General features: G+C 56.5%; 2 protein-coding genes across 5 annotated transcripts; both read left to right on the plus strand.

Annotated features, from left to right (window-relative positions):
* Positions 1-200: 200 nt before the first annotated feature.
* TEX52 (testis expressed 52) lies at positions 201-2,417 on the plus strand. The gene is given in 4 exon segments (XM_060164338.1): positions 201-222; positions 225-271; positions 1,864-2,182; positions 2,185-2,417. Coding segments are annotated over 4 exon segments (621 nt in total).
* Positions 2,418-16,584: 14,167 nt separating this feature from the next.
* Positions 16,585-25,078, plus strand: NRIP2 (nuclear receptor interacting protein 2). Of its 4 annotated transcripts, none has more exons than XM_060164346.1 (7): positions 16,585-17,007; positions 17,495-17,584; positions 20,278-20,430; positions 21,619-21,701; positions 22,873-22,994; positions 23,215-23,267; positions 23,592-25,078. In XM_060164346.1, exons 1-7 carry the CDS (start codon positions 16,819-16,821, stop codon positions 23,682-23,684), a joined length of 783 nt encoding a protein of 260 aa, XP_060020329.1. In that variant the 5' UTR covers positions 16,585-16,818; the 3' UTR covers positions 23,685-25,078. The 4 variants fall into 4 exon arrangements, with proteins under 4 accessions (XP_060020329.1, XP_060020328.1, XP_060020330.1 ...); XM_060164347.1 differs by having other exon boundaries at positions 16,586-17,007; positions 17,495-17,588; XM_060164348.1 differs by lacking the exon at positions 17,495-17,584 and having other exon boundaries at positions 16,589-17,007.

Below are 25,078 nucleotides of genomic sequence, written 5' to 3' on the forward strand. Positions count from 1 at the left end.
TTACGAGCCCTATTCCCCACCTGCCTCACCTGAAAGGCAGCCAGGGCCCGAGGGACTGGTGAGCCCTCCCAGGGAGAGGTAAGGGCCTCCTCCCTGCGTCTCCACCCAGGAAGCATCACCATGGCAACCCCAGCAGCAAACAGTGCTGGCAAGAAGGTCTTCCCTACAAAGCTGCCCCTCCTTCAGGGAAGCCCAGGAAAATGGCCAGCAACCGGCAGAGATCGCCCTGGGGGCAGCGTGACCGCCCCGCATCAGAGAACCTTTCCTGAAGGTGGTGGGCGGGGCCGCATCTCTGCAGCTGCCTTTCTGTACCACACTGGGTGAGAGGCTGTCCCCAGCCCCACCCCCCGCCTGCCCCCTGCCCGCCCTGGGGTGGACCATGCTTTCTCCCGGGCAGCAGAGCTCTGGGCCCGTGAACCCTTGTCCTATGACCCTGTGAACACGGAGCTCAGGGCAGAGGAGAGGAAATGTCTGGTTATGACATCCAGACCCACCCCTGCAGTGTGCGTGTAGACATGACTTAGGGGACTGGGCCCAAGCAACAGGTGAGTTTTGGGGATCAGAAAAGTCCTGGGACTTCCCTGGTGGCGCAGTGGTTGAGAGTCTGCCTGCTAACGCGGGGGACACGGGTTCAAGCCCTGGTCTGGGAGGATCCCACATGCCACGGAGCGACTAGGCCCGTGAGCCACAACTACTGAGCCTGCGCATCTGGAGCCTGTGCTCCGCAACAAGAGAGGCCGCAATAGTGAGAGGCCTGCGCACTGCGATGAAGAGTGGCCCCCGCTTGCCGCAACTAGAGAAAGCCCTCACACAGAAACAAAGACCCAACACAGCAAAAATAAATAAATAAATTAAAAAAAAAAAAAGTCCTAGCGGCTTCCCTGGTGGCACAGTGGTTGGGAGTCGCCTGCCAATGCAGGGGACACGGGTTCGTGTCCCGGTCCGGGAAGATCCCACATACCGCGGAGCGGCTGGGCCCGTGAGCCATGGCCGTTGAGCCTGCGCGTCTGGAGCCTGTGGTCCGCAACGGGAGAGGCCACAACAGTGGGAGGCCCGCGTACTGCAAAAAAAAAAAAGAAAGAACGAGAAAAGTCCTAGTGGGACGCAGAGGCATTTGGAGGAGCCTGGTGTCCTGAGTGGCACAGACTCAGTGCCGGCTCTGCTGCCCTCACTCTGTGCTGTGGGCAAGTTATTCACCCTCACGTGCCTTGCTTCTTGCATCTTTGAGATGCAACAAGAACACTTACTCGCAAGGTGTGAGGGTTAAATGAGAGGAGGATAAGTATTTCGCAAAGTGTCAAGTATATATCTGCCACTGTTTATTTCACGGGGGGTGGAGGGGCGCCAGAAAGGAAAGGAACCCACATCTGGATGCTTCCTACACGAGGGGGATGCACCAATGACAGAGCAGCGGGGGACGGGAGGGGCGGGGCAGAAAAGCTCCACCCCATTCCCTGGAGAATGGTTTCCCTTCTGCACTCTGCTTGGAAGGGGCGTTTCCCCTCACACCACCTCAGGTCCAGTGTGCCTGGAGAGGAGCGCCAGACCCCAGGCAGGAACGGGGGCCCCAGGAGGGGGGGATGGTGAAGGCAGAGTGAGGAAAGAGAAAATGTCAGCTGAGGAAAGAGCCTGGGAAAACACACCTGATAGATGGACAGAGGACAGTCTATGAGGACGCGTGCAAATCATACCAAGCGGCCACGCGCTCTGGGCAAGAACCGAGAAAACGTCCCGTCCTGTCCCAACCCCCCCGCCCCTGGCCACCCGGTCCCGATGAGAATCTGGGTCTGGAGGCCGCGGGCAGCTTGTCCGCTCCAGCCGAGGAGAGGCAGAGGGCTCCCAGGCTCCCTTGTCTCTCCCTAGATGGTCCACGCCCACGAGACCCTCCCGACGCCCCACACGTGGGCTCAACGCGAGTTCGTCCTCCCCAGGGAGTCCTCAGAGCTGCCCGGCCTCACCCGGCAAACCTACCACCAGCTGGCCCTGAAGCTGCCACCCTGCGTGGAAATGAAGGCCAAGGTGCGTCATCGACTGGCCTGCCCCTGGAAGGATGCGGCCCAGCACACCTGGGGCTTCCACACGTGGCTGCATGTGGGACGTCTGCCGGCCACCTTCCCTGCCAGGCCTGACAGGCCCTATGACAGCAATGTCTGGCACTGGTTGACGGATTCCAGGGCCCACCGCCACCCCCGGCAGAGCCCCCGGTGCCCCCTCCGTCCTGGATGGGTCAAAACAGCTTTCTGATCTTCATCTCCTGTGCTCCTCTCTTTCTGGACGCACAGAGGAGGCACCAGGTGATTCTCAGGACAGTGAAGGAGCTGAGAGAGGTGGGGAAGCTCACGCTGAGGAGTGAGGTCAGGGCACCCCTGCTCGATGCCAACGGCAATGCCCTGCCCCCGAAGAACTTCAAGAAGTAAGAGGAGCTCCCTCCTCGGGGAGCCCACCCAACCCACCCGTGCCCAGGGGACCCCTCCCTCTTTCCGATTCCTGTTTCTGACGTCTTACCGTCCCTCCTCTGGTCACCTGAAAACTCAACTCTGTCCAAACATAGCTGGAGGGACCGGGTGGAGGCCAGGGAATGACAGCCAGGGGCGGGGCTTGATTACTTAACGAAAATGTAGGGGAGACAGCTGTGTATTGATACTTGATGCCTGCCAGGACCCAGGGATACAGAGAAATGTCATTCAGTCCCTGCCCTCAAGGAGCTTCTGAAAGGCAGGTACCAACACACGTGCATGGAAAGACAGCTCTCAACACCAGCCCGCGTGTGCCAAGTACCCAAAGCGTGAGACAGACAACGGGTGTTGTGAGGACGTCAATTATTAATAGAAAGAGCCGAGAGCCCGAGGCAGAAGCTTGGATTAAACTCCAGACTGTGTCACTTTGGCAAATGGCTTAGTTCTTCCAGACTCAGTTCGATGGTTGCTGAAAGATGGGTGGGGAAGGGGGGAGTGGTGAGTGCTGTGCCCACCTCACTGCGTGAAGATAAAGTGGGTGAACGGACACATAAAGTCACCATAGCAAACACAGACGTTATTACAGAAATTCAGAAGGGGAGGGTGTCGTCTGGAGCACCGCCCCAGGAAGGCTTCGTGAGGCGGGCTAGAGGGGTAGAGGCTGGGAGGGGAGGAAGGCTTCGGAAGCGTCGAGAGGAGGGGTGGCTGGTGTGAGCAGAGGCAGGAGTGTGGAGGGACTCTCCCTCCCTGCCCATTGTGGGTATGCACGGGGCGTCTCCACTCCGCTGCCCTCTAGGCTCTGGGCGTGGGTGGCAGGAAACAGGGAGAGGAATGCAAAGCGTGTCTCAAACTCCAATCCCATTGACAGAAGCCCCAAGGGACTGGAGTGGGAGGCTGCGGAGGTGTTTAATCTTTAAAAGAAAAAGCCAACAGTTGGTGATTTTGAGAGACGATTACTAGGACCTCGACTTCTCTCTGCTGTCTTGCAACGCTGACCACTGACGGCTACTCCGTACTAACTCTGGACACACGGACGTGGGGAAGACTCAGATCGCTGCTCAAACACCTCACAGCCAAATGGTTCTAATCACTTTACTATATTACTTAATCCTCCCACTACTCCCTGAATAGAAACTACTATTATCAACCCCCTTTTACAGATGGGGCATCTGAAACACAGAGAGGTCAAGTATCTTGCCCAAGTTTGCACAGCCAGTAAGAGCAGAGCTGGGATTTGAACCCAGGGAGCACAGCTCCAGGGCTTCATTCTTTTTTTCTTTTTTTTTTTTTTGCGGTACGCGGGCCTCTCACTGCTGTGACCTCTCCCGTTGCGGAGCACAGGCTCCGGACACGCAGGCTCAGCGGCCATGGCTCACGGGCCCAGCCGCTCCGCGCCATGTGGGATCTTCCCGGACCGGGGCACGAACCCGTGTACTCTGCATCGGCAGGCGGACTCCCAACCACTGCGCCACCAGGGATCCAGGGCTTCATTCTTAACCACCACGCTCCACCTCCCCTCCTGTCGGACCCAGGAATCAGACAAGTTCACAGCCAACATAATGCTCTATAAAGGTAGCAGGAGAGAAATACAGTATCATCCACAGAGAGCTTGGCCCAGTGCTCGGTGCACAGGGAATATGTGTGTATGCTGGCAGAAGCAGCCAGGCCCTGGGAGTCGAAGAGAACTAGGCTGGAATCTACCATCGCAAACTTGCGACACAACTTCAACGTTCTTAAATTCCTTGAGCTTCACTTTCCCCAGGTGTGTATTGGAGATGTACCTGGTACCTTTCGGGGTATGGTGTCTGGCAGGGAGAAGGGGCTCAATAAATCATCTCTGTGCGAGAAGGGTCCTGGTTTCGCTGGCTTGCTGCTGTAGCCCGCCCGTGGAGCAGGAATAAAGGAGGAGGTGGCATTGGAGCTGCACCTCGAAGGGCATGTGAAGTCCACCAGGTGGCAGCAAGAGAGAGTGAGAGGGGAGGCCCGCCCAGTCTTGTGGCCCCTGGGGAGCAGCTCTGGAGGGGCTTCAGATGAACCCCGTCTAGGAGATGAGACAGCACATTCTGAGCAAGAGGACCACACAAGGCTTCCAGACGCCCATGATCATGGGGAAGCAGGACATTTACCTGCAAACCCCGCCTCCCTCCAGTCCGACAGTACGTTAGAATCACCCGGCCCACTTCAGAAAAATGTTGAGGTTTGAGCCCCACCCGGGAGAGTCTAACTTGCTTGGCCTGGGGGAGAGTCCAGGCACCAGTGTTTCTAAAAAGCTCCCCAGGGTGATTCTAACAGTCAGCCAAGCCTGCGAACCTCTGATCAGCAAACGGGAGGATACCTGCTGGGCCAGGGCAAAGCGCGTCGAACGATTTGCCAACATTCAACCCTGTTGTGTTGAACCAAATACCGCAGGTCTGCAGAAGAGTGAGCCGTGAGACCGGTGTTGCAGGGCAGCAGGGCACAGTGGGAAGGGCTCCTGGACTGCGTTTGTGGAGAAGGTGGGGCTTGGAGGACAGCTGGAATCTGGACGACCCCCTTACAGGCTACGTGTCCGAAGGATGGAAGATTGACCCACCAGATAACATGATTTCACCAGCCTAACGCCAAAACGCACACACAAGGTGCAGGCCGTTGGGCACAGGTCAGTATCCAGGTGGGGAGAGAGCTGGAAGGGGCCTCCACAGTCTGATGGCTGACAGCTGGCGGAAGGCAGCATCTCCTCCCCTTCTGCCCCCTCCATCATGCCCAGGTCTCTCCTTTGACCTCTGTCCTCTCCACACCCCTTCCCCCCCGACAGGTACCGGCACATCTCAGCTGGTGGAAGGTGTGAGCCTGGAGGCCTCCAGCTCATGCCCAACCCACTTCCCAGTGATTTCGCCAGGAGCTGGCCCTGCCCAAACCCGCTGCCTCATTACCGGGAGAAGACGGTCAAGTTGGCCTTGCTGCCCAGGGCGCCTCTGAGTCAGGACCTGGTGAGGAGTCACCAGACCCTGCTAGTGGACCGGGTGGTCTTGCCCCTCCATTATCTCTCCAGGGCCCATCCTGGCAAAACCTTAGCGAGAAGGAGAAGACCTGGACACATCTAGAAGAGCCTCCAGATGGGTGGAGACTGCAGTGGGCATACGGACCCCCAAGCCCTTGTGTTCTCAACCAATGTACCTTCAGCAAGAAGGCTTGGGTGGCTGAAGGTGCAGGCTTCTGCAGAACCGAGCCCCTGCACAATCCTTCCAACTTCATCTGTACCCCAGGCTCCTGAAGATTCTACTGAAATTCTAATTTGTTCTGTCACCCTTGGAGGACCCCTCGCGGCAGGTAGGAGCACGGGTGTGGTGGGGAGAGCAGAGGGGGATCCAGTTCCTGCAGACTGCCAAGGAGTGGGGAGGGAGAAGGGGTGTGTGTGTGTGTGTGTGTGTGTGCGCGCGCGCGTGCGTGAGTAGGTGTGGAGGGGGAGAGGCGCTGTAAGACATGTGGCTCTCGTAACCCATTTGGAATAAGACTGGGATTGGTCAGGATACAGAAAGCTTCTCCCTGGACAACTTGACGTCTGGACAAATCTCAGAAGCAAGTCTGCTGGGCTGCAGGTCCCACACAGGGTTTGGGGGAGCAGAGGTCAGGCCAAGGCTGTGCTGGAGGATGGAGAGTCAGGTCTGAGGAAGGCTGACCAGGCCTCGGTGGAGGGACAGGAGCAAAGTGGAGACTCAAGGTAACGGTGGGAGCAGTCACCCCAGAGCATCGTCTTGGGCCTGGGCCCGTGCTGCTGACCCCTCGTGCCACAGCTTTTGCACTGGGGGGTAGCGGCAGAGACACGTGGCCTCAAGTGGAGGCAGGTAAAGCGCGTGGGTCCGCAGGGTGCTGGCCGGCTGGGGCAGAGAGTGGAGGGGGAGGGGCAGCGGGGAGTGGCCAGAGAGGGAGAAGCTGCAGGTGGGGCCCACCTCACCTCCCCTGGCCCCTGGCCCACGCCATGTCGGTGACCTTCCCCATCGGGGCTGCTCTTGGCTTCTGCTCACTGCCCTCTTTGCCCACTTTCCTCAAGCTGTCAGCACCTGGGAATCAAACACCACTGGGGTTCCAGCCCTGGCATAACCACTAACCAGCTGTGTGCCCTTTGGGAGGGTCCTTTTTCCCCTCAAGCTCTCAGCTTCCTCCTCTGCACAGCGGGAGCCACTAGGGCAAAAATAAATGGAATAAATAAAAGAAACAAGTGACGCACCTGCGAAGTGCCGGGCACAGCGTCGGCCCTCCGTACCTGCAGCTGTCAATCATTACCTGTAGAATAAAAGTAATAAGTGGGTGGGACACGATTCAGCCTTATGGAGGAGTGAAGCACTGACACACGCAAAAATGTGGAAGAACCTCGAAAACATGAGTGGACGACTCCAGACACAAAAGGGTGCATATCGTACGATTGCATTTCTAGGAAGAGTCCAGAGGAAGCGAATCCCTAGAGACAGAAGGTGAATCGGTGGTGGCCAGGCGCTGGGGAGGGGGATGGGGGCTGAGTGCTTCATGGGTACAGGGTTTTCTCTTGGGGCGGATGAAAATATTTTGGAACTAGATAGAAGTGCTGCTTGCACAACATCATGAGTGAACAAGATGCCACTGGATTGTACAATTTAACATGGTAAATGCTGGACTTCCCTGGCGGTCCAGCGGTTAAGACGCCATGCTTCCAATGCAGAGGACGCGGGTTCGATCCCTGGTCGGGCAACTAAGATCCCACGTGCCACAGGGCAACTAAGCCCATGGGCCACAACTAGAGAGAAGCCTGTGCACTGCAACAAAGGACCCCGCGTTGCCACAACTAAGACCCAACGTAGCCAAACATAAATGAATAAATATTTTTAAAAGGTAAAAAGATGGTAAATGTTATGTGAATTTCATCTCGATTAAAAATAATTATATAGGGCTTCCCTGGTGGCGCAGTGGTTGAGACTCCGCCTGCCGATGCAGGGGACACGGGTTCGTGCCCCGATCCGGGAGGATCCCACATGCCATGGAGCGGCTGGGCCCGTGAGCCATGGCCGCTGAGCCTGCGCGTCCGGAGGCTGTGCTCCGCAACGGGAGAGGCCACAGCAGTGAGAGGCCTGCGTACCACCAAAAAAAAAAAATATATATATATATATATAAGTAGGGTATGTATAGAGAATTTCCAAAATTCCTTCTAGTTCCAAATCTACAATTCCACCATGGTCCTTCTCCTGGCCGCCTCTCCCTGTGGTGGGGTGGCCCAAAGCCAAGGGAGGAAGGAGAGTTTCCCGAGCTCTCTAGGGGAGGGTGGGGCTTGGGGAACGGGCGTTCTCCCCGCTCTGGATCAGGAGTGACGGTGGAAAGGAGGAGGTCCCTTGACTCTGATCCTGGCATGTCAGAGCGGGGAAGGCCTCTGGGAAACAAGCGTTTGGATGGTAAACCGAGGCCCAAGGCCGAGGCGATTTGCTCCGGCCACACAGCCGGGTCGTCCTTGCCCTCCTGGTACAGCCAGGGCTCCGGGGCCTGTGCTGTCATCCTGCTTCTCAGACTACTTGCCCGTCATGCCTGGGTTTCGTCACCTCCAGCAAGAGAAGCCCAGGGCACACTTAGAGGGTTAATAGGAAGTTCTGGGGAGTGAGACGGAGGAGAAAGCCTCCCACTCTCCAGCCCGGAGCTGGGAGGGAGGGTAGAGGGGTGAGCTGCGCTTCCACAGATGCCCGCCTTGCAGACCCAGACCCCCTCCCCCAGGCTGCCAGCCTCATGAGGGACTTCCACCCCTGCCTCCACCCTCCGCTCTGCTCTCTGGGTGGCGGCCTCCTTCCTGCTGGCAGCACTGCCAGGGGCTCCCTTGTCCATCACCAGCCAGAGATGCAGAAGCAGGATTCCTGGAATTCCTGAACTCCACCAGGCCATGGAGCTCTGGGGACAACAGCCTCCGTAGGTCCTCCTGGGCCTGGGGACTCTTCAAGGCAACCCTCAGCCCAGCCTGCCCGCAGCCATGGGTATCACCCCTCCCCCACGCTCCCCCATCTGCTCAGTATGGAGTCCTCGGAAGCCTCTGCGGGGGTCTGGGGGACCCCTGCAGCCTGGGCCCACCTTCAGGACCTACTCTCTCACTGCAGCTTTCTCAAGCAGATCTGAGAGGGAAGCAGGGCTGGAGCCCGCTTGCCCCATACCTCGCACCCCTCCCCAGGGCACCCCGTGCTCTGCTGAACGACGCCAGCTTCAGGACGCGAATTGATCCCAGCACAGAGGTTTCAGAGCCGCTTCTGGGTCCTCTCCTCCCCTCCCCTCCGCAGCCTGCCTCTCCCTCAGCCGGGCTCCAGCTGAGTGGGCAACTGAGACCAGGTCAGGTTGCTGAGCCACTAGGGCCTCAGGAAGGGCTGGGGCCCATAAGGCTGGAAGCTGGGGGGCTGGGGGCCCCTGGGGGAGACGCAGAGCCAGCCAGTCTCTATCTCACCCGCCCGACTGCAAGGCTGTCCCATCTAATTGCCCTGCCTCAGAAAGCCCTGCCACTGGGGACTTCCCTGGTGGTCCAGCAGTTAAGACTCTGTGCTCCCAATACAGGGGCGCCGGGTCTGATCCCTGGTGGGAGAACTAGATCCCGCGTGCTGCAACTAAAGGCCCGCATGCCGCAACTAAAGACCCGGCACAGCCAAATAAATGGGAAGGAAGGAAGGAAGGAAAGGAAGGGAGGGAGGAAGGGAGGGAGGGAGGGAGGGAGGGAGGAAGGAAGGAAGGAAGGAAGGGAGTCCTGCCGCTGCTCCGCGACGACAAGTCAGAGCACGATTCCCTGCCCAGGCCGCCCAGACCCACCTCTGGCCTCCCCAGGACGCACTGGCCTTTTGTTTCCACCCCGCGCTGACCCACCTGCTCAAGCCCTTTGCCTTGTTGCGTCTCTTCCACCGCTGAGCTTCTGCTGGTCGTGCTGTCCCCTGAGCCACGTCACTTACGCTTTTCATTACACAGTATACATAATTGCTGTTTCCGGTTTATCGTTATATTTAGTGGTTCCTGTGGCTCTTCACGGAGTTGCCCATCTCATGTTAGTCTCAAGCCAACACACTGTCTGTGGGTCCCAGGGCAGAACCTCCCAAAGGCCCACCTGGAAGACACAGCTGCTGCATCCTGGCATTGTTCAAATTCCAAGGCAGGGTTTGGATGCGTGGCTTCCCCTAGGCCACCATGGTTTCCACTGGACGGTCACTGAGCACTGACACGAGACAGCATGACAGGCTTCCCGGACAACAGTCAGTGCTTCTTCAGCAGGAGTATCACTAGAGAGCGGTGCCGGGGTGCCCAGGGCAGGCCCGGAGCCTAGGCCAGGAGGAAACGGAGGTAAATGGAAGCAGGAAAGGAAGTCGCTAAACACAAGGCGGGGGGAGAGAAATGCTGAGGCCAGAGGGAGGGCGAGGCGGGGTCCCTGCTGGTACTCGACGCTCAGGATGTCTGGAAGCAGGTGGGCAGCTTGCCAGATTCCCGAGGATCAAGACTTGGGTGCGTGGCCCAGGGGTGGGGGCTGGCAAATGAGTCCCATGGGTACCAGGGAAAGGGGAGGAGTAGAAAGGGGTCTGGAGTGACCGCCTATGCCGTCAGCCGGATCCTGGAAAGATCAGGTGGGCGCTCACCAAGCTGGTCTAGTGTCTCAACACCTGAGTCGTTGGTGGTAACAGTGCGTTTCCTCTTGTGTCCTGGAGTCCTGCTGGACAATTCAGCCAAGGAACTTTGTGCATAAGAAGAGAGAGAAGGGAGCAAAACAAGCAAACAAACAAGACCCTGCCCTTACAAAGCCTAAGACCTGGTGGGAAGATGGACAAGTAAACAATTTTAAATAGTGTGAGAGGTAAGGTGAGAGGTGCCTGACCCGGCTGTACTATGAGAGCAGAGGGGAGAGGCAGCTAGGGCAGAGCCTGTGTGTGTGTATGTGTGTGTGCGCGCGTGTGCACACGCTCACGCAAGAACACTCCTGTGTACGTGAATGTCAGCTCCCAGATAACAGCAGGCAGGTACCCGGGACTCACTGTGTGCTGGGCAAGGAGTTGCAAGCTCTGCATGAACCAGCCCGCCTAATCCTCCCAACACGATGAGGCCCCACGTGCTCTCCGTTTTAGAGACGAGTCAACTAAGGCCCCCAGAGCTCTTAACCAGTTTGCTGTTGGGCTTCTCATTCATACTTCACAGAGATTCTGCAGATGACACGTTATTTCAGTTTTACAGATGAGAAAGTGGATTCCAAACGATTAAGCACTCCACCCAAAGTCACCCAGCTAGTAGGTGAGCTGGGAAACGTGACCAAGCTTGTGCGAATTCAACATCCTGTGCCTGGTCTGCTTTCATCAATAGAGACAAGTGCTCCTCCACCTTTCTGTGTCTTGGTGTTTTGTTTTGTTCTGTTTTTTGGTCACGCCACGTGGCTTAAGGGATCTCCTTTCCCTGACCAGGGATTGAACCCGGGTTACGGCAGTGAAAGCCCGGAATCCTAACCACTAAGCCACCAGAGAACTCCCTGTGCCTTGGTTTTGCCACCTGTGAAATAGGAGCAAAGCATCCTAGTCTCAAATGTAAAAGGTGGTCCTAGCCCAGGGCTTCCCTGGTGGCGCAGTGGTTGAGAGTCCGCCTGCCGATGCAGGGGACACGGGTTCGAGCCCCGGTCTAGGAGGATCCCACGTGCCGCGGAGCGGCTGGGCCCGTGAGCCATGGCCGCTGAGCCTGCGTGTCCGGAGCCTGTGCTCCGCAACGGGAGGGGCCACACAGTGAGAGGCCCGCGTACCGCCAAAAAAAAAAAAAAAAAGTGGTCCTAGCCTGGCAGTCTTTGGAAGATCTACCTCTTTGGGGTGGAGGTAGGGTGAAAATTTTCAAAACTGGCCCTGGCCTGCTAGGAAAACAGCTTCATTCCTGTCTTAAGCAGATCTGACAAGGCCAGAGGAGAAAGCCTGAAATAGAGCTGGCTGGCCTCACCCTCCGTGGGATCAAGGGTGCTGCTTGTCTAGCTCTGAATAACCCATTCTATGGGGAATATCCTGGGAATTTCCTTATGTGGTAGGGCTGGATGATTTCAGATGAACTCTCCTCTCCGTCCCTAATATCAGTGACAAGAAATGGCACAATTTCACTTTCTTCTTAAAAAGAAAATGTGAAAGATATTTAAAGGCATGGAAGGTTATTACAAGGAAGGTGGGAACCAGTTCATCTCCATCTGTACTGAGGTTTGGACAAGAGGGCAGGGATTTTGAATACAGCGACAGGGGTTTAGATTAGACATAAAGAAGAACTTCCTGATGAGGTGGAGGGATGCTGGAATAGCTTATGCCAGGTTCCAGGGAGCAAGCTGTGAATCTGTTTAGACCAGTGCTGTCCAAGAGAAATATAATGGAGCCATGCATGCAAGTTTAAATTTTTTAGTTGCCATATTAAGAAAGTAAAATTAAACAGGTGATGTTAATTTTTATAACACATTTTCCCAAAAAAAAAGAAAAAGGGACTTCCCTGGTGGTCCAGTGGTTAAGAAAGACTCTGCGCCACCAATGCAGGGGGCACGGGTTCGATCCCTGGCCAGGGAGCTAAGATCCTGCATGTCACTGCCACACGGCATGGCCAAAACAAAAAAACAAAAACAAAACTAGCAAAGAACCAAACAAAACAAAAAGCACGTTTTACTGAACCCAACAGATCCAAAATATTATCAATATAAATAATGTAATCAACATAAAAATAATTAATGAGATATTTCACGTTGCTTTTGGTATTGTTTTCAAAATCCAGTCCGTATTTTACACCTATAGGACATCTCAGTTCAGACCGGCCACATGTCCACTGCTCAATAACCATGTGTGGCCAGTAGCCATGGCATCAGTCAGCACATCAGGAATCACTGATGACTGACACCCCATGGCAGATATGAGACGTAGTCTGGTTTTACCTCAAGGCAGAAGGTTCTCCAGAAGACCTGAGGGCCTATGAGGGTGAAGGCCAAGAAAGCGGTATCTCCTGGAGCCCTCTCAGCCTTCCTCGTTGCTGGAAACACAAAGACCCATGGCCCTCTGACAGTTCCGAGAACCCACTAGGCAGGGCTCTGGGTTCCCTTTCAGTAGAGGAGACCCTGACCCCTCGGGTCTGTCAGATGCAGGGTTTGGTGACTTGTTAACCCCAGTGAGTTAACGCTGTCCGGGAGAGCAAGGACAAGGGTTCCGTCCTGGGTGGGTGAGTAGCTCTGTTCTCTCCACGTCTTGCTGGTGTGAATGACGAGTCATGGGGTGCGGGGGAGCCGGGCCAGACAGGGGGGATGGAGATCTACCCCGTCTGGGGTGCAGTGTGGGAACGTCAGCCCAGGCCCAGGCTAGCCCATCTTGCCCCCGTCCGCAGCATCTCCTCCAGGTACCAGCATGGCCCTCCACCTCACCTTGTTCTCATCCTGCACGATGTCATCTGTCCCCTCCCCCAACACTGCTCTCCCCTGCTCTGTCCTCCGGCACTCAGCACTACCCAACATCATAAATGGTCTAGAGTCTGCCTTTCTGTTTTGGATGCGAACTCCATGGGGGCAGGGGCTCCGTCCGACTCCCCACTGTACCCCCAGGGCCTCGCTCAGTGCCTGACACACACAGTAGGGGCTCCAAAAATATTTTTTGACTGAGTGAAAGGAAAACTTGTTATAATTCAGAGGAGGACCAAAGCAGTGAGGGAGCCGTATCTCACACTTCGATTTTTTTCTCACAAAATTTCTCACTTTGGATCTATTCTCTTTAACATCGACGTGAACCGCAAGATGAAATAAATGAGAAAAGTTACAGATATTTCCCAAGCGTCTCGGAAAGGAAAACCTCCAGTCCTTCTCTTCCTAAGAATGCAGATGGTTTAATCTTCCTGAATACTGTCCTGGGGAGTTTTCTCCCTACGTCTCACGATTAGAGCTCAGTGTAGTTATTCCTTGTGAACGAATCGGTTTGTTGAACTACACAACGGTTAGGTTAGAAAACGATGAGGGGAAGGAAGAGAGGTGAGTTATTGACAAAGACACAGACAGTCCAGCCGAGGATATAAATGGGCCACAAAACATTCCCCGGCATTCTGACAAAGAAGAGGTCAGAGCTCTGTATTGCCAGAACGTTCCCCTCGGAAGAGCTCCCTGCAACCTGGGGGAAAGCACAGATTAACAAAGGAAGCAGCCAAGGAACACAAAAAGCAAGAGTCTCCTTACCCCTGAGCGTGTGGGATGATGAGACGGCAAGCGAGACAATATTAGTCTGAGTCACAGACACGGGGACCAGCTGGGCCTCTTCTGCAGCTGCGTTCCAGAGGATGGCATTTCCTGAGCACGGCTGGTTCCCAGGCCTTCTCAAACCCACTGGAAAAGAGGTGATGCTGTCCCCAAGCTCACCCCATCCAAACCGCAAACACTCAGGTCTCCCTGCTACACCACAGGAGCACCTGCTCTCCCCTTGGGTGCAGTCCACATGCTGGGACACCCATCCAGGTGGTCAGCCCGGCCCGAGGCAACGTGGCTAAGGGCCCAAGAGTTGCCTCATTCTTGTTCACCGACAGCGGCACTCCTCCAGAGAGTGCATTAATAAAGGACTCTTGAAGATCTTGAAGACTTTTCAAACCCAAGGAATGGCTGGCTGAGAATAAGGTTGGAGGAGATGCCTTTTGGCATGGGGCCTGCCCGGCATCCTGGTACGCAGGGCACTGGCTGATCAGTCCATGCACGTGGTTAATCCTACTGAAACAACCAGGGAACCCAGTACATGGCAGTGGGTCCTCTTCGACCTCTATCCCAGGCAAATATGCAGGTAATAGGTGTCAAGGCACAGGGGTGGAAGGGAGCTGGAATATTCCACTGAAACTGACTCTAAAGGAAGCCAGGACCAGGGGGTGCTGAGCTCGGTAAGTGGAATCACACTAGTGTTTGGTTTTCAGTCCTCGTTTACCTTCCACATCGTGCTCTCGCTTCGGCATAACGGAGACCGAGCAGGACTCGGGAGACAGAACCGGAGGCTTTGATTCCTAGCTCTGCAACCCGATACCTGAATCTGGGGCGAGTTTTCTAAGTCTTGGGGTATTCTCTTCCTGGGGCCGCTGTAAGAAACCACCGCAACTTTGGCTGCTTAAACAAGACAAATGTGTTGTCTCACAGCTCCAGAAGCTGGAAGCCCAAGATCACGGTGAGGGCCGTGAGGCAGGATCTGTTCCAGGCCTCTCTCCCGGCTGCTGGTGGCTTGCTGGTGACCTCTGACCTTCCTTATCTTGAGAGGCACGGCCCCATCTTCAGCTTTCATGCTCACATGCTACTCTTCCTGCGTGCATCTCTCTCTGGGTCCAGATTTCCCCTTTTAATAGGGACACAGTCGTGCTGGAGTAGGGCTACCCTGATGACCTCATCTTAACTTGATTATCTCTGTAAAGACCCCATCTCCAGATAAGGTCACATTCTGAGGTCCTGGTGGTTGGGACGTTAACATATGAATTTGGGGGGAACACAACTGAACCCCTACCACTTAGCTAGTTTCCTCTTCTGTAAATGGGAATCATAATACAGTTGCAGTGGTTGTAAAATGCCTCAAGAAGGCATGTGGTCCGCAGGAGGCCAGTGGATGTCTGCCTTGTCTGACTGAATGTGCAGGGGCCTCCGAGCCTCCTGGATCAGACCGCGCCCCGGGGAGCAGGGCCCAGGTCAGGACTCACCCTGTGAGTGTCCAATGCATGTCAGCAGAACCGTGGCCAGTGCTCGCTGATGACGGTGAAGACGAAAGGCTGGAGTGGAAAATCTGATGGCAGACACGCCAGGGCTATGAAAATCTGATACCGAGTGTTGGGGAGGACATGGGGCTGAGGACCCCTGGACGCTGCTGGTGGAGCGCACGTTAGTACAAACACTTCGCAGGGCAAGTTGTGTTGAAAGGAAGAAGGTGCATACCCGATGCCCCAGCAATCCCACTCCTAGGTATACACTCTAGAGGAATGCTTACACGTGCGCCCCAGGAGATGGGTGCCAAAATGTTCACAGCAGCATTGTCTGTAAGAACAAAGCATGAAAAATAACCCAAATTTCCTAAATGTGTTGTATTCACTGGAGAAATACTATATTGCGTCAAAGTGAACTAACTCGAGCTATGCGTAGCTCACGGGTGAATCTCACTAACAAAATATTGAGCAAAAAAGAGCAAATTGCAGGAGAATCTCTACAATGGGGCATGCAAGACGAAACGACACACTGCATAGAATACACACATATGTATGTGCATAAAGAGAGGTATGAGGGAATTCTCTGGCGGTCCAGTGGTTAGGACTGAACTCTCACTGCTGAGGGCGCGGGGTCCATCCCTGGCTGGGGAACTGAAATCCCACAAGCCAAGCGGTGAGGCCAAAAAGAAAAAAAAAAAAAAGAAAAAGATGTGAGAAATACCAGATTCAGGAGGGGATGTTAGCTGGGCAGGAGGGGCCCACAAGGAGCTTCAGTTATATTTGTAGCAGTTTTTTTTTTTCTTTTCTAATGAAAAGAGAAAAAAAAGTTATAACTTTCTGCATGCTTGAATTATAACTTTTTAAAAAGAAGCCAGGACTCAATGAGCCTTACATAAAGGAGAGGAGGAAGTTGGGGCCCTAATTGCGGGGAGATTCACAGCTGTTCTTAGCCAGCCCTGGAAGCCAGAACCCAGCGTAAAGAAGCAAAGGATGCTGAAAGGTTGAGGCCCAGGAAGGGGGGAGGCTCCTGCTGAGAGGGAGGAGAGGAGCGGGGACACTGTGATGCTGCCCCTCTCTGTTCTGAACCTAGTGTTGGCCTGTGTCCCAGCGCCGGGGCTGCGGAGAACCCCAGGTGGAGAGCACGGCGGGGCAGCCCAGGAGACACGCGCACAGAGATGCGCGCCCTGCATCCCACACACGCCCCGAGCACGCGGGCTGCCACCGCCGCACACTGACACACACTCCCTCTCTAACAACCTGGCACGGACACCTTGACAGTTTACAGCACAGATACACCCACCCTCTCAGCCACACACACACACACACACACACACACACACACACACACACACACACACACGCACACACGCACGCACGCACACACACACACACACACACAAGCACTCCGCGGCCGCCCACTCCGGCCAGGACCCAGGAGCTGGCGAGGCTGCAGAGCCTACCAGCTGCAGCCCTGCCAGCGCCCCCTCTCCTCCAGGGCTGGGTTTTTCCAGCCGGAGCCCCGCTCCCTCTACTGCAAGCTCTGGAAATTGGTGTCTGACGTCGCCGCTCCTGCACGTTATTTATTTACTTCCTCTTTTCTTCCCTCCGCTGAGGCCCTCCGGTTGGGAGAGCTGCAGGCAGAAAGCTGCCGGGTGGAGGAAGCAGAGAGGACGGTGGGCAAGACCGCTCAGGAGCCCCCGGCCTGCCCGTGGGGGTCATGAGCGTCCGGCCGGACGCCCCGAGGGAGGAGGGAGATGCCGGGGACAGGGGACAGGAGGCAGAGCTGCGGGGCCGAGCCAGCAGCCGGCAGCGCCAGCACAGACAGGCCACCCGGTTCCTGCACAAGGACTCGGCCGACCTGCTCCCCCTGGACGGCCTCAAGAGGCTCGGCACCTCCAAAGACTGGGTGAGGCTGCCCTCCCCCCTCCCCACCCCCGGGGCGCCGGGGTCCCTTCTCTCCTCTGCCGGAGGGTGCAGACCCCAGCCTCCAGCTGCCCCTCCCTGCCCGCAGGGAGGGGAGAGGCAGCCCTGACCTGTGGGTTCACCTTGACCGTGCCCGGCTCTTCACTGGGGTGTTCCCACGGCTTGGTGGCTCTGGGGGACCCTATCTATTGCTCAGCTTCCCCAAAGAGCCCCAGGCTTGTCTTAGGGGGGCAGAGAGGAGCACTTGTTAGAGCAGAGGTTTGCGGGGCCCGGGAGCCCCTGGAGCAGTCGTTTACCGCTGGGCCCGGCGGGTTCAAGGTCGCGATTCCCTCCTCTGCCTACGCCACAGGTCCGCTCACACTGGGACCGGACCTTCGGTGCCCCGCCGCCCCATCCGCACCAGAACACCAGGGCTTCCCGCGGCTTTTGCCTGGGCGTCGGGCTCCTGAGGGCCCCCCTGCTCCCTGCAGGTGCAGTGGCCCTTCCAGCCTCCTTTCCTTCCACCCCCCTGCAGCAGCGTGGCCTCCCGAGGGAACGGGGTCAGGGAGCGACACCGAGGGGTGGGTGAGTCAGGGGACAGCTGCATATACTCACTCCCCTCTGACAGAGGGAGGGGCTGAGAGAGTGGCCTTCCTCGGAGCCGGGATGCTTGGGCTCAGATCCTGGTTCTCGCACTTAGCAACTCAGCCAAGTCTCTTTATGTCTCTGAGCCTCAGTTTCTTCATGTGTTACATGAGGATAAAATTAACAGGATGTACCTCACAGGGATGTAAGAGTTACATGAGCTAATACCTGTAAAGGACTTAGCAGAGTGCCTGGGTAATTGGGAGCTCTGTCTAAAGGCTGTTGTCCCTCCAGCTACTCCTACTGATCCATTTAGCCTGAGAGAGAAAGTAAGACCCACAAGGTCCGGAGAAGATGCGATGCCTCTGGCCTCCGGCTCACAGAGGACGAGAGGGCTTCTGTAGAAAGGCTGCGGTACTCTGTCTCTCATCTCTTGGGCAGGGAGTCTGAGAGGAGGGACTCCTGCAACCTGAGGTGTATGGGGCCATTTCCAGGCTACTCTGGCAGCCCCTTCTCCCCGGAAACCTGGAGCCAGATGCAGCCCCTCACTGCATTTCCTGAAAGAGCCCTACCTTTCCACATTCCTCCCAGCCAAATGTTCACCCTCCAGGAGCCCGGCCCAGCAGCGCCGCAAGGGGAAAGGCGACCAGACTGAGACTTCAATTCAGAGAACCTCCTTGCAAAGAGCCAGCAGAGCTGAGACACAGATGGAGCAGGGAAGCAGGCTCTTTGGCTCTCGGTGGCTAGGAAATCACAGCCTCTGCCCTCTGCGGCCCATCCCTCATCTGTTCGGCCCTGGCGAAGAGGCTCTATTGACACTGCCGCCCCAGCGTGGCAGGTCCAGCCTTCTGCCCTCAGGACCTCCCAGACCAACACGGAGCAGTTACCTTGCATGGCTTTGGGAGTGAAGACACAGCATTTGGGGGCCTGAGCCTGCATCCCTCGTGGGACAGGTGGGAGGAGAGCTGGAAGCCACAAAGCTGCCCTTCCCAGCCGCTCCCAGAGCTCGCTGCTGCCCTTTTCCCAGAGCTAGGTCTCCTGCTGGCAGCCTGTTGGCGGGAGCAGCCTCAAGGGCCTCATTAAGCGAAGGGTAGGAAAACAATCCCAGGCTCCCAAGGAGAGAGGGCAGGTGGGGAAGCATGTGTGGAGCCTGGAGGGACACAGCCATTCCTCGGTGAGCATTTAGGGAATGCCTACTGTATGCTGAGCTGAGCCCTGTGATGCAAAGAGGAATGAGATACAGACCTGACCTCAAGGGCAGATAACAGCTTTGAGACGCGTGACAAAGGGGGCCATGGGACAGGACGCTGCCCCCGCCTGGTGTGTGGAGGGAAGAGTGGGAAGAAGTCAGGCAGGGCTTCTTGGAGGAGGTGGACCCTGCGTGAATTACAGCATGCCCTTGGAACCCCAGACATAAAATAAAAGCCTCTGTCCAAATAAAGAGTAGTTCCTGAGCCAGTGGCCCAGTCTGGCCTAGAGAAGGGTGAGAAGAGGAGTTTCAGAAGGAGGGGCGTGCAGGAGCAGAGGCATGGAGGTGACGGGCAGCCTGGTCCAGGTGGCCAGAGGGGGCGCTGGGGCCGATGAGCACAGCGGGGGTGGGGGGTGGGGGGAGATGAGGCAGTGGTCACCTGGGCTGTCACCTCCACGTAAGCACGGCGGGGAGGGGAGGGCTCTGATGGATTTTAGGCAGGGGAGTGACAGGCTTAGTTTGACATGTCGCTTTGTGCTTCTCAAACCTTACTGTGCACACAGGTCATCTGGGCATCTTGTTAAAACAAGGCTCCAGTTCAGTAGGTCCCGATTCTGCACTTCTAGGAGCTTTCTAGTGGTGGTAAAGCTGCTGATCTGAGGACGGCACTTGGAGTAGCAAGAGTTTCAGAGACTCCCAGGCTTTGAGCAGGTGGATTTGAGAGACACGTCCTTACGGACTTAGGGAGGCGTCCCAGGGACTCAGGAGAGCCGTGCTGAGGTGTGAACGAAGCAGTAACAGAAAGAGAGGTGGACCGTGAATACAGGAGGCGAAGCTGGCAGAATCTAGACGTGACTGGACGTGGCGGGGTGGCTTCAGGTGAAGGACAGTGAGGATGATGCCCAGCTTCCTAGGCTGTTTGTTTGGCCACGCCTCACAGCTTGCAGGATCTTAGATCACTGACCAGGGATGGGACCTGGGCCCCGGCAGTGAGAGCACCAAGTCTTAGCCACTGGACCACCAGGGAACTCCCCCAGCTTCCTAGTTTAGATTTGGACTTTTTTTCTTTTTTGTTTGTTCTTGCTACTTTGACTTCTTTTCATCACACCATCAACTCTGGGATCTGCGACCCACAGAAGGATGAGGTCAGAGGAAGAAAAAAAGAAAAAGTGTCCCCAAGAATATGTGTTGTAGACTTGAGACAGAATTCCCCCCCAGCATCACGCGAGTGCCTGAAATGTCCCGTCCGTCTAACCGAGGAGAGACCCTTCCCCCCTCCCCATCTCTCCATTACTGAGCAATACATTGGGGTCCTGGAGAACGGCATGATTTGATACTGGGACTAGCTCTGCTCTAATGATCTGACTGCTGGGATCCTTGGGGAAGCTCTCACCCCTTCTCACTCCCAGGCGACTCAGGAGCGGGGCGGGGCTGGGGAGAACGGCCTGGGATTTGTAAAGTGAGGGAACTGAGCATCTGCACGTTTTGTGATGGAAGCAGCAACCGCACAACGTGATCCAGAGGCGTCTGGTGGAGGGGAACCCGAGCCGGCCTCAGGGGGAGCACCCCTTGGTGCAGGCCGCGATCCACGGCCAGGAGACCAGGAGGAAGACCAGCAAGACAGAGAGGCCAGCTCTTCTGGTCAACTGCAAGGTGAGACCCCCCTCCCGGGCCTGCTCCCCTCACCCACTCTCCCTTCTGCCCCAGTGGTGAGGGAGGGATGGGGAGCCCTCTTCCCAGGCTGGGCCATAGACTGGGATCCTCCATGTCCTTTGCTTCCCGCCCCTCGCCGCCCCGTCTTTCCGAGGTGTACACGACTCCCTTTCCTTGAGCAAAGTATCACCTTTAAATGTGAGTGTGCTCCACACACACACGGTGCGCACGTGTGGGTAACGCAGCCCTCCCGCGAAAGCGCACGTGCTCCGGATCACAGCCTTGTCATCCCCAGAGCCAACGCCGAGCTGTGCCCTCCCTTCCGCCCATCCTTGCTCCATGCTTCCTCTGCCTGTCATCCTAGGTCCACGTTCTCCGATCCTTCCAGCCTCAGCTGTCACTGCCTCCGGGAAAGCTCCCCTGACTTTCCCGATGGAAGAGCCTTTCCTCCGGCTCAACATCTAAGGCTCTAGACTCACAGCCCACAGCCTTAACACTCTCCGTGCACTGGTGACCCTCCACTCCCCTGCATCCTGGGGCGCAGCCTCCCCTGCTGCCCCTTCCACGTGCCCACGCACAGCAGACCTCAGCAAACAGCGTGGAAGGAGAAAACAATGTGTTTTGCGGTATCCAAGTGCAAACCCAAACGTGTTTTTATCTAAAAGGAAGCGACCTTGTCTTCCTTCGCCTGCGGTGGCGAATCTGTTCCCCACATCTAATATCCTAACCAGGTATCCCTCCTCATCCCCACCCCCGATTCCTCTAACGGGAGGCCCTCGGCACCACTGTCAACAAGCACAGGCACAGACCTACACTTCGGGGCGAATCCTCCCCAAAGTATACTCTCACCGCCTGCGGCTTTACTTCCTTTCTTGATTCCGTATCTGACCCATTTCTGCTCAACTGTGTGAGTCCCATAAAAAACACCCTTAACTCACTTTTTGTGGGCCGGAGGCCGCACTCAGCGGCTTGTGGGATGTCAGTTCCCCGACCAGGGATTGAACCCGTGCCCTTGGCAGTGAAACCGTGGAGTCCTAACCACTGGACCGCCAGGGAATTCCCAGCCCTTCACTCATTTCTGAAAGGGACCCATCAGGGGCTGGGAAAGGTGACAGAGCCAGTCCCAACCCTTTCTCCCCACTACCCCCTGGGGACTCACGGAGTCCCCTCCTCTCCCCCTTTTCTCAGTGCCAGGACCAGGTTCTTCAGGTGGCCGTGGACACGGGCACCCACTACAATCAGATCTCCGCTGGATGCCTCAGCCGCCTGGGGTAAGACGGGGGCCCAAAAGAATGGGTAGGGAGGGGGCTTCTTTTTGGGGTGATGAAAATATTCTGAAATTAGTGATGGTTGCAGAACTCTGTTGTCTACTTTATTTTTATTTATTTATTTTTGGCTGCGTTGGGTCTTCGTTGCTGCGTGTGGGCTGTTTCTAGTTGCGGGGGCTACTCTTCGTTGTGGTGCGCGGGCTTCTCATTGCGGTGGCTTCTCTTGTTGCAGAGCACGGGCTGTAGGCGTGCGAGCTTCAGTAGTTGTGGCACGTGGGCTCAGTAGCTGTGGCTTGTGGGCTCTAGGGCGCAGGCTCAGTAGTTGTGGCGCACGGGCTTAGTTGCTCCGCGGCGTGTGGGATCTTCCCGGTCCAGGGCTCAAACCCATGTCCCCTGCATTGGCAGGCGGATTCTTAACCACTGCGCCACCAGGGAAGTCCCTCTGTTGTCTACTTTAAAAGGGTGACTTTTGGGAGTTCCCTTCTGGTCTAGTGGTTAGGATTCAGAGCGTTCACTGCCGTGTCCTGGGTTCAATCCCTGGTCCAGGAACTGAGATCCCACAGGCCACGTGGCACAGACAAAAAAAGAAGAAAAAGGGTGACTTTCACAGTATATGAACTGTATCTCAATAAAGCTGTTACTTTTTTTAAAAAAATTATTTATTTTAATTTATTTATTTTTGGCTGTGTTGGGTCTTTGTTGCTGCGCACAGGCTTTCTCTAGTTGCGGCAAGCGGGGGCTACTCTTTGTTGCAGTGTGCGGGCTTCTCATTGCGGTGGCTTCTTTTGTTGCAGAACACAGGCTCTAGGCACGTGGGCTTCAGTAGTTGTGGCTCATGGGCTTAGTAGTTGTGGCTCGTGGGCTCTAGAGCGAGGCTCAGTAGTTGTGGCACACGGGCTTAGTTGCTCCACGGCATGTGGGATCCTCCCAGACCAGGGCTTGAACCCGTGTCCCCTGCATTGGCACGTGGATTCTTAATCACTGCACCACCAGGGAAGTCCCAAGCTGTTACTTTTTTGAAAAGAGGTGACAGGGACTCTGGCAGAGAAGACAGGATTTAGACCCCACGTGGGTCCAGGGTTGGCTGAGAACCCAAAGCGTGGCGGGGAGGGACACTAGTGGACTAGCGGCATGGGGGGCTTTGGTGGCCATAAGCCTTGCTTCCCAACCACAGGTTAGGGAAGAGGGTCCTAAAAGCCCCATCTGGGGACCTGGCGCCTGGGCCCCCAGCCCAGGTGGAGCAGCTGGAACTACAGCTGGGCCAGGCAACCGTGGCGTGCTCGGCCCAGGTGGTAGGTAAGTCCCCTCTCCGTCAGCATCCCCACGTCTCTGCTCTTGCAGCTCTCCCTCCTGGGCGGGGCGAAGGCAGAGCCTGTCAGCTCCTGCCAGCACAGACAAGGTACCCCCAAAGATGCTCTGATTATCCCCAAGGTTCTCTGGCCTGGGGTGGTGGGGGGAGCAGAGAAGGGGCGAGTGCTGACAGGAGGACAGCAGCATTCTCAAACGGTTCCCGCAGATGTGGAGAGTCCTGAACTCTGCCTTGGCCTGCAGACTCTGCTCTCTCTCAAGGTAAGGAGGATGCTCGTGCTGACACCCACACCCAGGGCCTGACCCCGAGGGCTGGGAAAAAGAAGTAGGGGGCACGGGTGTGGAAGCATGGGCCAGGCTCCGATGAGACGGACTTGGAGATGTGGAATTTCACCCTCGATGCTTAGAGGTTCCTTATTTGTGAAAAATATGGAGAACTGGGTCCCTCCATGATAGCGGTCCAGGTGAATGGAAACAGGGAGGAGAAAAGAGCAGGGTGCTGTGGGAAGGCGGAGGGGAACAAAGCAGCGCGGCTGGGAGAGGGGTTACCTGCCCAGGTGAGCTCACTGTCCCCCAACCCCACAGTGCTGCATTGACCTGGAGCATCGCGTGCTGCGGCTGAAAGCCCCCCTCCCTGAGCTGCCCTTCCTGCCTTTGCACCAAGAGCCGGACCAGTGACCGCTGCCCCAGATGGTCCCCAGGGGAAAGCTCCTTGCCTGAAGGGAAGAGCCAAGGGGGAATGGGACATGACTAGAGCCAGGTAGCTGGGACAGCTGGGTCTGTCCCTCTTGTCACCACCCTGGCCCCTTTCCCGTTTCCCAGTCAGCCACACTCCTCTGCTTCTCAGCACCTGCCCCATCCCCCAGGAGGAATGTTCCCTGGAGAGGGCCCGTGATCTCAGGGTTCTGGTTTCCCCGTCCTCTCTCATCCCCGCCATCCCAAGAAGAGCGGAGCTAAGTCAGGACTGCAGAAAAGGACATCAGCAGAGCGGGGTCCTGGCTGGGCCCCTGGCACAGCATGGGGTGGCCCGAGTCCAAGGCTACAGCCTGCTGCTGGCCCCTGCCTGCCCCGTCCACCCCGCACACCGTCGAGGCCTTGACTCCGCGTGGCTCGCCTCACAACTAGCCTGCCCCCCTCCCCGGCCCGGGCCCCTGGCCCTGCTGTGTCCACTTCTCTGATCTGCGCATAGCTGAGCGGGAGAGAAATGGTCACCACAACAGTAGAGAAATGCCTAGCCCATGAGGGCCGGGGGTTCCTTCATCGGCTGCCTCTTCTGGGGCTGCAAACGTCTGAAGCCAATTATTAGTCGATGCCCTGCGCAAACCTTGGGTAAACCTCTACTATTTACTCCAGATACGTACCCTCCACCTGCTTCCTCACCCACTGGGCATGTGTGGAGAGCCCTGTGGGGAATGGCCCCCCAAGGCAGATAGGAATGGTGACGTTGCCAGGACCCAGACTTAACCTGACCAATATTCCTTCTTATTTCTAGAACTATCCACTTCATTAGACCTTCTTCCCACCCCTCATCTCTGGCCTCCTGAGCTTGAGCTGGTTTTTTCTGGCATCAGTGGCTACCCAACCCCCCCACCCCGGCCCTGAGTCCAGCAAAGACACAAGGAGGCTTTGCTACCTTCCCTGTGAAGAGCCCAAACCTCAAAGGGCCAGGCCCCCAGGTGCCTCTCTGGCTGGTTTGAGTCTCTCATATGTTGGATTAGGGGAGAGGAAGACAGTGGTGTAACTAACCCGACCAGGGGACTAGGACACTCAGCGCGGAGTCAAAACCCTGAGCCTGGAGTAGATGAGATCTGAGCAGAACCAGGATCTGCCGTGAGCCCTGGCCATACCTTTCTCAGCTGAGTCCTCTGCACCCAGAGGAGAGGAGAGGGGCTCACTGGCACAGGTGTGAGAGTGCGCTGGCCCCTCTGGCCCTGCTCCTCGACCCCTGCTCTCCCGGGCCTCTCCCTGTCCCCCTCCCTTCCGCCTCCTTTGCTTCTGCAATTGCAGACCCAGGCCCAAGGAGGCCCTCAGCTCAGTGGCTTCCCCATTTGAATAAACACCTGTTTGTCCTA

Source organism: Lagenorhynchus albirostris, chromosome 11 (assembly GCF_949774975.1).
Source record: "Lagenorhynchus albirostris chromosome 11, mLagAlb1.1, whole genome shotgun sequence".
NCBI classification, from domain to species: Eukaryota; Metazoa; Chordata; class Mammalia; order Artiodactyla; family Delphinidae; genus Lagenorhynchus; species Lagenorhynchus albirostris.